Source organism: Clarias gariepinus, chromosome 3, assembly GCF_024256425.1.
Source record: "Clarias gariepinus isolate MV-2021 ecotype Netherlands chromosome 3, CGAR_prim_01v2, whole genome shotgun sequence".
Lineage (NCBI taxonomy): Eukaryota > Metazoa > Chordata > Actinopteri > Siluriformes > Clariidae > Clarias > Clarias gariepinus.
Window position 1 is genome coordinate 18,459,550 of NC_071102.1, and position 12,223 is coordinate 18,471,772.

General features: G+C 39.1%; 1 protein-coding gene across 3 annotated transcripts in view; it reads right to left on the reverse strand.

The window, feature by feature from the left end:
* mrtfbb (myocardin related transcription factor Bb) overlaps positions 1-12,223 on the reverse strand; it is a 36,487-nt gene that overhangs the window by 13,699 nt on the left and 10,565 nt on the right. The window contains exon 2 of one of the 3 annotated variants that reach the window (XM_053493265.1): positions 6,728-6,956. In XM_053493265.1, the coding sequence (XP_053349240.1) occupies positions 6,728-6,848 (121 nt within the window). In that variant the 5' untranslated portion in view covers positions 6,849-6,956. Of the gene's footprint in view, positions 1-2,271; positions 2,432-6,727; positions 6,957-12,223 lie in introns of those variants that run through there. The other 2 variants (XM_053493266.1, XM_053493267.1) reach the window with 2 other exon arrangements.

Consider the following 12,223-nt stretch of genomic DNA (forward strand, 5'->3'; position numbering starts at 1 on the left):
TTATCTGACCTCAGGACTTTCTCCCATGACTCCTCTGGATCATCCAGATGGTCTCTGGCAAACTTCAGACGAGCCTGGACATGGGCTGACTTAAGCAGGGGAACCTTCTGTGCGATGCAAGTTTTTAAACCATGACGTACAATGTGAGACAATGTGATTTCCGAATTTTTCTTTTTAGATTCTGTCTCTCACAGTGGAAATGCACCTATGCTGAAAATTGTAGACCCTCCATGATTTCTAGGTAAAAGAACCTGCAAAATCACAGGGTGATCAAATACGTATTGACCTCACTGTATATCAGAATCTACTAACCAAAGTGAATCTGGGTGTAAAAGGAGATTGACTGTTAGAAAACAAGAAAATGTACCACATGCTGCCAAAAAACTTAAGATGAATGGGCATTCCCCATAGAGCATGAATAAATAATAAATGTGATCCTCAACAGAGCCTGTACCGAATTTTATTACAGATTTTATTCTTGGAAAGTTTCAGGCCTGAATGTAAACTTTATGAATAAATTTAATACACAACCCTAACTAGTCAAAATTATCCATTAACTTGATGAAACTAAAACTAGCTGATCATTCATCCTATTAATACACTTAATCCAAAGCACATTATCTACAGGCATGTTTATTTACATCATTTTCCCCCCTTGCTTGTTTTTTCTTTCTTTTTAAGTACGTAATTAAAGAACCAGGGGAAGGAACCCGAGCCCCTGACGTCATGAGCTGCACATGGCTAACATATGGTCCTGAGACAACGAGATCAACGTGGGAAAGAGACTTCAGTGAAGTAAGACATGAGTCATGCAGCGGACAGGTCGAATCTAATCCATAAGACTTGGGAAGATCAAAAGAAGAAAGCCCAGGTGCAGAACATGAACACCATCATTAAACAAAAGCCTGTGTGTATGTGTGTGTGTGTGTGTGTGTGTGTGTGTGTGTGTGTGTGCGTGCGCTGTGGTTTTCTACAGAGGGGGGCACTCTACTTAAACACACACACATACACACTCACACACGAGTGCGGATGTGTTAGTTTGGCAAGACATTGTAACACTACTTTTCTGCGAAAAACCATAGAGGAAAAGTAGAGGAAGTTGCTGGTGGATGTGTGATGTGTGATGTTCGTACACCCGTTTTCGTCCCCAGGCTGATTAAAGTAAGTCAGACTTGGCTGTCCAAGAGGAGACAAGCACAACATGGCCTGCTAAGGTCCCAAGAGAGCATCCAGTATTTCTGAACAAGGCTCTGACTCACTCTGGCAAAAATAAACCTAAGCAGTGTGAGAACATGGCCTGGGAAAAATGGCAGATCTGGGGGCGGTGTGGAACCCCGCTCCCTACAGGCTTTTGAGGGAAGGGAGTGGCGTATGGGGATATGTCGCCTTCATCTCAGCATCATCCATCCTTTTCCCTCATCCTTTTCCATGTTTTCCTTTTAACAGCTTGTCATGACCTTTGTGCAACAGATGAAATGCCTCTGTATGTTTTGCAGGACTGCTGGGCAATATCACAGATTTATCTGAACATGGACGTCTGCAGTAAGAACCCTGTCTTGAGGTCTTGGCTCATGCTCGTGTTCAGCTCTCCAAATCCTTTCCCTCGGCTTAGCTGCTTTATTGTCTGTTGCGGTGCACAAACACAAACCGCTTGATAAGGATATCGGCTGATTCTTTATACATTTACACTATAATGTGTCTCAAACGTCTCTATAACGTCTATGTCTTTACAAAACATTCTGTACTAGTGTTAACACACTTGGTGTTTATGCGTGTGATTGCACATTTCAAACTAAGTATGAAAACATTTGGAAGATATTTAAGTAAAAAAAAAATCTGACAGAGTTCCGACTGTACTGACATTAACACCGCTCTTAATGAACTTTAAGCTGATTATGCAGTTGGTATTTGACTCTGTATAAACAGTGTGTAGAGCCTGAGCTGGATGTTATGATGGAAAGCAGGTTTATAATCACATTAATGAGCAGAATATTATCTTACCATCATGCTTTAAACTTTAAACCCTGTCATGCATCTGAGTAAATACAGGCTGCAAAACTACTGATATACTAACTACTGGAATTCCAAAGCACAAAGCAGCCATGCAATCAATTTACAACATCACATCTGGCCAGAGTTCTGCACAGAGAGCAAGAACTAAACAACAGGACCATTAGCATCATCATCATTATAATCATCATCATCATAAGACTCCAACTTGTCCAGAAAGATTAGTCTCTTCATTATATTTTAAAATAATTTAAGCTTCACCAGAGATGCCAGGTTGGGGGAAAAATCTAAAATCAGACTTTACCCCTGCAGACGGTGGGGGATTCGACCTCGAGACAGGCCATTAGAGCGCAGCGGAGAGCCGAGCGGAGAGCCGAGCGGAGGGAGCCATGGAGCGCAGCTGCAGCCTGGAGCAGAACTCAGAGCGTCTCGCGGAGCACACTGCATCAGACCCGCCCCCGCCGCGCCTCAGCCAATCAGCACAGAGAGGTGGGGAGGGGGCGGGGCTAAAGGCGCGCAACACGGTTTAACCCTTTTAAATAATCTTTCACGCTCTGAACGCTGTACCGGTCGTTACGCATGCGCAGTTCTGTTCCGCTTATTATAATGTAATGCTGGAGGAATTCTCTGAACATAAGTCTGAACATAAATAGTCCATATGCGTCTTACGGAGCCACTCCTTGGTTTTCCTGGCTGTGTGCTTTGGGTCATTGTCATGGAGTGAAGACCCAGCCACGACCCATCTTTAATGCTCTGACTGAGGGAAGGAGGTTTTTGCCCAATAGGTCACAATACATGGCCCCGTTCATCCTCTCCTTAACACAGTGCAGTCGTCCTGTCCCCTGTGCAGAAAATCACCCCAGAGCATGATGCTTCCAGCCCCATGCTTCACAGTAGGTATGGTATTACTGGTATTACTGGTATTATTGTTTCAGCTCGGATGATTGTGACTGAGTTTAAAGTTATAATAGTCATAGAGGCATCAAGGATATCTTAACATTCTATACTAGTCACTGACGATTTGTAGAAACAGTTTAAAGTTAAAAATAATCTGCTGATCTTTAATGTAATCAGTGATATTATTATTATTATTTAAGGTTGAAACACACGTACATGTCTGTGTGTCTTTCTGTACAGCAGAACTCTCTGTCTAACTTATTAATACAAAGAAATCACATTCTGTAAGGTTGAGTATCTTACGCCTTGTTTACACTGAGTTGTCCTACTTTGGTGGTCAGACAAATACACTCCCTGTTTGGTAATCGGAGAGTGAATCACAGATTTTGAATGAAATAAATGACCAAGCCACATGTATTTTAATAAAAATTATATGGCAAATTTATCATCAGACTTTATTATGAAAATAACAGAAATGATTAAACCACAAACATTTTAGATTGAAACATTTCTATTGTGCATTGGACTCTAACATGTAATATATCTTTCTTTCGTGTTTAATCATCATAATTTTCCTTTAAATATAACTTTTAATTTTTAAAAATACGGCTGGCAAACAGGTAAGGAGGCGATACCAATGCTAAAGAATTGATATCAACTCGATAACAGCGCTTAAGATTCAAGGCGATAAAATTTTTTGTCATAAAGCGGCAGCTGAAATTTTTGAACAAGCTCTAATTGTCCTCCCGATGCTAACGGACACGACAGAATACACACCGATTCCAAAAGAGGCTATAAAGAGACTTTACCAACCTCAACTGAGCTCTTTAGAGTTTGTAACAAATTTGCATTGGTGTAAAATCAGTAGTAAATTTGGCTCAGTGGTATCGGGGTATTATTCAGCACTGAGCTCACCGCTAAACATTCTGGCATGACTGTCAATACTGAAATTCCATAATCAAAATATTGTATATTTTTAAAGAAAAAAAACCCATATTCCCAAATATATAGGATTATATTACAAGCAAATTTAAGCATTAATTGCAGTTTTTATGTCTGATGGTCATGTGAACATATTTGTCATGTGCTATTTTGACAACACAATTTTTTCAAGAAATAAAGTTAATATATTTAATTTTGCATTATAACAGCACTATAATGCATTGTTTGGAGTTAAATGAAAAGTGTTTGATAAACCTATTTCTTCAAAAGCAGAAAAGAGTAAAGACAATGTTCAGTGATTTTTTTATTTGGACAACATTTGGTATTAATAGTTGTATAAACTGAACATGATGCCAGAGAACAAATTAAACATTAGTGTTTCCAGATTGCCCATAGTATTTAACTGTGTGCGCGCATGTACAAGTGTGTGTGTCTTTTTCATAGTTTGGCATCCCATCCAGGATGCCCCCTGCCTTTTCCCTTGAGTTCCCTGGGATAGGCTCGAACCCTTCACAGGATAAGCGCTGTAGATGACAAATTGATGGAGATGAACACACACCCGAACCGAGCCCCGAGGCTAAACTGTCATCCTGGAAGGTCTCCAAAAGGCAGACGTCAGCCCTGCTCTTAGCAAATGAAGAGCCAGAGACTGCAGTGTCCAAGTACACGCTCTTCAAAAAAACTAAAATATTCATGTACGTTCTGTTCCAGAGCCTGAGAAACGCAATCACATGCTTATTTCTTCCAAATGTCTCTAGGAAAGAAATTACTAAAACAAGCTCATAAAGACACACACACACACACACACACACGCGCAGGACTTCATTCTTTTAAAAGTTGTTAGATTTTTGTAGGGGATATTTCTACAAACCAGAAAGAAACTTCAAATGCAGTAAGAAAAAGAAATCAGGCCACACTCAGGAAGTGAAAGAGTATGCAAGGATAACCTGTGCAAAAAAAAAAAAACAGCCAGTTACTACTCAGTGTCAGTGACACAGATAATGAGTTATGAAAAACCTGATAAAGAAACTACAGCTGGACAAAGAAATCATTGTTCATTTACAAATTATACAGTACAAACTAAATTCATTTTTACTATATAACTTTATTCAACTTTCAGGAGCGTTTTTTCTACCTTTTGCCTAACAACACTGAGCCGTCTGCTTAAAAAAAAACAACAACAAAACATGCTTATTTAGAGTCACAAACAGAACTGTTGCGTCAGAAACAGATATAAAGCTGGGAAACATTCACAGTGTAAAATGGGGTCTTTTAAGTATGAGTCTGTGAAAAGGAATGCATGTATATTAATTAATTAAGCATGATGATACATGAGTGCCTAATGGAACACTAACTACTAATGAACATTCGAAAGGACACTAAGATACAGTCAGTCTGTTAGCTCTGTGTCAGGGGCTTCAGAGGAGACCAGTTTGAGCGAAACACGAACAGACTGCAGTGAGATGTTTAATTGTTGGATTTGCTAACATCAAATTCCACCAAGATTTCTGAATAATAAATACAAGCCTGTAACTTTGGGACTCGACGTTGCAGGGGTCGAGATCTCCACCCATGTAGGGGGTTTCCTAGGACATGCACCCACACCCCCTTCCCCAGGAATTTTTTTATTTTTATAAACAAGCTATTTCTCATTAATTTTAAGAGAAAAAGATGTACCAACACGACATGGTCTACACCCCAACTAGTGCAGATGAAAAGCATAAAATCTTTTGCACGTGTGAGTATTGACCAAAGGTCCTACCATGATCGTAGGAGGCCAATGACATGACATGCTTTGCTTTCCCAATCAGCCCCCCCCCCCCCCCGCCCCCCCCAACCTAACATAAATTAGACGGCTGAGCTTCCAGTGTAGAACGAAAGCATGGCCCCTGCATGACCTAAAACAGGAAATGGAAACATACATGACCCACGTGTTGTGTAAAATTTAGTTCAAGTGTCTTCATTCTAGATACTGTATATGTAAACATTTGGCTCCTGTACATATTGTTTTAGCAAAAGAAAAGTTAGAAAGTAGTAAGCTAGAAAGTTAGTTCAGCTGAATTTCCCCATAAAATCTTATTAAATATAAATTAATACTATAATAAAATAAAAATTATTAATACTATGTATACTGTATGTAATTTATTAGAGCTCCAAATCTTACCTGACATGATCCAGTGAAAAAAAAAGCATTTTTTTGTGTGTTTTCTGATATAAGACTCAGACACAGTTTCAGTTGTATGCCCTGTACCTGGGAGTTATTTAATAACAGGAGATGACTGGTGGATTGGACGAGGGGAATTACGGGCATGCTTGCTGCCTCTCTACTTCCTTCCTGCAGCCCTGAGGACATTACGCCTCAAAACCGATAATGACACTGGTGGAGACCAAGCATCAGCTAAATGTAAAAATGTCATGCGTGGCTCGATGCCAGTCAGCTTGCATGGGCTGGCTTCTCTGTGCCCTCTCATTACAGTTCACATACCACTTAAACATTTCCAGTCAAGAGCACTGGCCAAGAGTGTGAGAACCAGATGAAACCAGCCACGGGAACATAACGTCACAGTTGTTCATCATTAAAGCCGCAGTCGGGGCCAAGGAGCCTTTGATATCAGAGTGCGCTTGCAATTGAGGCTGGCATAAAGATATATTATATTAGTTTATACCAATCACCAAGAAAACGCTGGAGCAGATTTTAAAGAGTCGTGTACGTTTGTGATTAGATGTTGGTATTCGCTTGCACGCAGTTCCACTGTAATTCCACCCATTTTCATTCCCACAAAGGGTTTTTTATTTTCACAGTGTCAGAACTAGGCTGAAGCAGATGAAGAGGACACGAGGAGTAGAGTGACATAATTTGCGTGACCAATTTGCTCACCGTTCTTCCGCTCCTGGATGGAAGGAACACCATGGCCGGGCTGCAGCGATATCGCCTCCATGTCCTGTGTCACAGTGTCACTCCTTGGACTCAAAACCAGAATCCTCCAATCCATCTGCATTCCCAGAATCCTCTGGGGTTCTGTCACCTAAGGGGAAGGTGGAATTCGTCTTCCTGAAAACAAGCGTGGGGGTGAAGCCAGTGGTGTACGGAAGCATTCAAGAGGACTCTGAAAAACAGAACCATTACAGCATTACCAAAGTGAGGAGTAGATTTGGCCAACCATTAAAGGACAAAGTCTCCACTTAGAATAGCTGGCTTTGACCAGTTAACTTCACCACTATCCCTTTTTTATGATAAGGGAGCCTAAGTAGTGCAAGAGTAAAGAGTTCACTCTACCATCAACAGATCACAAGTTCACATCTCAAGGTCTCCTCTGGCAATACCAGTGACGCTGGACTCTTGATTTATAAGGCTAAGAAAGTATTTGCTCTTCCTTCCCCTCTGTGGTTGGTAGCTATCATCAAATATCAGAAGCAACATTGCTACTTGGTTGGTTAAACTGTTTTTTAAATTTTCTTTCTAACTCTCTCAGTTCAGGCCTAAAACACCAGTACGAACATCAGCTAGCATTTTCACAGTTGTGTAAATAATTGAATGGGGGTTTATTGTGTCAGACTGGTGATTTAAATAAAGAAATGTTCTTGTTTATCTGCAATAACTGGATTTATTGTGAATAGGGTCTTCATAACGGCTCTAATCTGAGTTGCTGGTTGTTAATTGGTGATTTCTGAGGCTGGTGACTCTAAATGAACTCGGTTTTGGTCTTGCTTTCCTGGGAAGGTCTTCATGAGAGACAGTTTCATCGTGGTGCTGATGATAGGTTTTGCAAGGACAGTTCCAGAACAACTGACCTTCATGTCTTAAAATAACAACTGACTGTTGCTGTCGTTACTTTCAGGGGTTGGACAATGAAACTGAAGCCATGTCCACATGTAGCCTAATATTTAAAAAAAACAACAACAGATTTTTCTCCCTTTTATCCACACGCAAACGCAGTTTTATTCATTAAAAACAGAGTTTTTAAAAAACTCCATCCAAAGTGAAAACACACTGTTTTCAGTGGTGTTGTGTGTACACGGGGAAACAGAGATTTTGATTTGTTGTAACTTGTTGATGATGTCATTGTCCATGTGCTAGTCTCCTTGATTTGATGTCAGCTTTGTTCATGAGGATATTTTGACCAATGGTGGACGTACGTACAGTAAACTAGTGACTGTGTTAACGTTGTGTACTGGACATTTTACAAGCCTGTAAGCTCTAAGCTCACTGCTGCCACATACATACTGTACATACAAAACTCAGACGACACAGACCGCGCAAACAGTGCTGGCGGTTTTGGACGAGACCCGTCAAAGTTCTACAAAGCGCAACCGGTGATGACGTTTTGTCTAGGCTTCTGATTAGCCCCCTGTTTATTAGGGATGCTCCTAACAGCAGAGTAATAGCACAGTTTTTCCTAAAACATTGCAATTCACACAAGATTATGGGTGACATAGAGTTTAAAAGAGGACAAATTGTTGGTGCGCGTCTCACTGGCGCATCTGTGACCAAGACAGCAAGTCTTTGTGATGTATCAAGAGCCATGGTATCCAGGGTAACGTCAGCATACCACCACGAAGGAGGAACTACATCCAACAGGAGTAACTGTGGACGCAAGAGGAAGCTGTCTGAAATGGATGTCCGGGTGTTAACCCGAATTGTAACCAAAAAACATAAAACCACAGCTGCTCAACTCATTGCAGAATTAAATGTGCATCCCAACTCTCCTGTTTCCACTAAAACTGATGGTCTGGAGCTCCACAGGGTCAATGTACATGACCGGGCTTCTATAGCCAAATCTTTGGTCACTTGTGCCAATGCCAAACGTCAGTTTTAATGGTGGCAGCAGCAAAAATCTTGGGCTGTGGACAATGTGAAACATGTATTGTTTTCTGATGAGGCCACCTTCACTGTCTTTCCCACATCCGGGAGAGTTAGGGTGACAGAGTGGTTTAAGAGTGGTGGAGCGAGTCAGGAAACGTTTTCCTCCACCAGCACCGTAACCTGGCCACTATTCTGCAAGAAGAATGTCCCAAATTAATCTGGGGGTTGCGTCAGGAAGGGCATTCGATGTAAAACCTGTGCCAAGTTGTGTGCTAACTGGATAGTCCACTGTGGTGTCCCCTTTGACGGAAGCAGCTGAAGGATGGGACAGAACTACAGACTGCTGACTTGACATTTGTTCAGAAGATGATTAATGACACCCTAAACAAGGAGGTTAAAGCCACAGAAGGTCATTGTTGAAAGGGCTGGTGGTTCACATATGAGTGCTATATGCCAATTGATATATTAGATGCTAATTTCCTTTTCCAGCAAAAAAAAAGGCTTGAGATGTGTAATGAATCTAGACAATATGAAACCTTTTAGTTTACAAAAGAACATTACCTTTTTCATAATATTCTAATTTTTCAAGATGCATTTGATGATAACATACTGTATATAGAGAAGTGTTGTACTTTGTGCTGGAGGTAACATTAACAGTACTTACATAGCTATATACACTTTAACGAAACATCTGATCACTCTGATGAGACACGTGATGAGATCAATCGTTCTACAGCCATCTTTCCTAAAAATGTCTAACAGAACCAGCTGAGGTTTTAAAAAACAAAAAAACCCTGAGGTGTTTATGGACCCACATTTGCACATGTGACTATCATTTCACCTTTCCTAATGACCAGATGCGGTGTTAAACAGGATAATTTCTAACAACAATTTATAAGGAACAGAATCTTCAAACCTCCCAGGTAACAAAACCTCTAAATTCATAACACATTCGCTGCACCTGTACAGGACCAGCAGGAGTAAAGCTCTCCTTAAAGCCAGTTTCACCTGCAGACAGTCTGACAAACCAGGAGGATGTGCACCTCCATGAATCTAGCTTCTTGGGGATGAACTGTGTTGCCTGGCTGGGACACAAAAAAACATGTTGTCCAGTCTTGATGATAGCGATGAAGCTTATGCAAAACACAAGTGGTTCTATAGAGATTCGCATCACCTCAAAGATGCATTGAGGTTAAAACACATAACAATAAGTGCTCTGAACGATTCCCAGCTTGAACTACACTATTGCCAAAAATATGTGGACACATGACCAATCACACAATCATGCCTAAGCGTACAGTTGCAAAGTTGGAAGCACACAGTCGTCTAGAATGTTATTTTATGCTGTAGAATTAAGATTTTTATTCACTGGAACTATGAAGGTGACAATGCTCTCATGCACAAAGACATAAATTAAACATTTAAGATAAATTGGAACATGGACTGCACCACAGGCATAGATTTACACATATCAGACAGAGAATAAAACCACTAAATAAAAAAATATATATTTTAATATCCTAATGCATGTGCATAAGTAATATCTTTATATTATTACAGTGCTGGCAGAAAAATAGGTCACCTATTCCCAATACCTATACCATTCCCAATAAAGCCTGCAAGCTGGAGGTTTAGTGTAGAAATTACACAGCACAGGAAAGGCATGTAGGGATGACAGCAGCAAACTGAGAGCAGTGGGTGTAGAAGCAGTGTAGCTCATATACAGTATATAAAAAAAAACTTTTGATAACCAAGAAAGCATGATCATTTAGGTAGAAAAAGAAGTAGGAGTATGCTCTAAATCACAAAGCAGATCCAGGTCCATATGGCCTAATTTGAAATCCTCACAGGTAAAAGAAAGAGAGGACACTAGAATTTATTTCACATACTGCATCATTAATACCCGGTATGCATTTACTCGCACAAGAAGGCAATATTATTATATATTAATCACACGCCCAGGCCTTAAAGAAAGGGGAACTTAATAGTGAAAACTTATCTAAACCTTTTTTAGAAATGTGCTTTCTTGACACTAAAATACTGAGAAGTTTTCCATTCCAGTCTTAAGTCAGTGAAGTCAGTGATTACCCAATAAATGTGAAATTTATTTCAGATTGAATAAAGTATCCATCTTTCTTTCTTTCTTTCTTTCTTTCTTTCTTTCTTTCTTTCTTTCTTTCTTTCTTTCTTTCTTTCTTTCTTTCTTTCTTTCTTTCTTTCTTTCTTTCTTTCTTTCTTTCTTTCTTTCTTTCTTTCTTTCTTTCTTTCTTTCTTTCTTTCTTTCTTTCTTTCTTTCTTTCTTTCTTTCTTTCTTTCTTTCTTTCTTTCTTTCTTTCTTTCTTTCTTTCTTTCTTTCTTTCTTTCTTTCTTTCTTTCTTTCTTTCTTTCTTTCTTTCTTTCTTTCTTTCTTTCTTTCTTTCTTTCTTTCTTTCTTTCTTTCTTTCTTTCTTTCTTTCTTTCTTTCTTTCTTTCTTTCTTTCTTTCTTTCTTTCTTTCTTTCTTTCTTTCTTTCTTTCTCACTATACCGGTAACCTTACTGTAATGTTATGGGAAAGTTTTAGAGAAAACCTCCTTTGTTTACATCGTTACAAGGACATACCAATGACATTACAGCAATTCCCATCTTACACAATGTTTGCTAAACATTCACGATAAAATATTTAATCCAATAGATTTTGCTTACAATAAATGTTTTTTTTTTTTTTGATGGGAACAGCTAAAACATACAGTATAATGTTAGACATTTTCTGGCATTGTGGCAAAAGTGGATACCCTAAGTGGATACATTGTACATTAATTTAGAATAATTTAAGTCTTCGCAATTTTGCTAAGGCAGCAGTCTGCATACACTCTAGGTTGTTTAAGGAATAACCTTAAGTCAGGAATAAAAAAAATTACCTTTAAGTACTTAATCAACAGTAATGAATTGCAAAATTAAAAAAAAAAAAAAGGAAATGCTTATTCTGGTCATTTTATTTTTGCTATTTAAACTCTTAAGAAGTGAATGCACTCACACCGTATATACTGTAATATATAAAATATGATTATAGTTATATAGTTATAATACAGAGAAACCGGGAGGAAAAATTAGAAGGTACACAACAGTAGAGACCTGCTCTCAGGAGGTTTATATTTTTTCAGTGTCTGCCTTACATTTACACACATCATGTATTATGACTCTGTACCTAAACTTATGAACAAAGATGATTTCAGAAGGATTAAAAAATAAACAGCAACAAGAACAACAAAAAAGGTTCAAGTTGTCAGGATGGTAAGGAATAATTCACATTTTTGCAGCATAGTGACAAACTTGGCAAACTGTCTTCAATTCCCCAAGTTCATGATGGACCTCTGGCGGACTTTAAGTTTCAACATCCTCATTGTCATTGGTTAAAGGTCCATGCTAGTCCTATTTATTGTGGCTGTATGTTTATTGTTTTTTAAACATCCGTCATCTTCCCAAATTCATTTTTTAAAGGAGATTATATTCTGCTCTAAAGAGTCCTATTCATCGCTCCATTCTTTGCTTCCTTTAATAGTGTGTGATGTTTGCAGAAAAGCTCCTCCTTA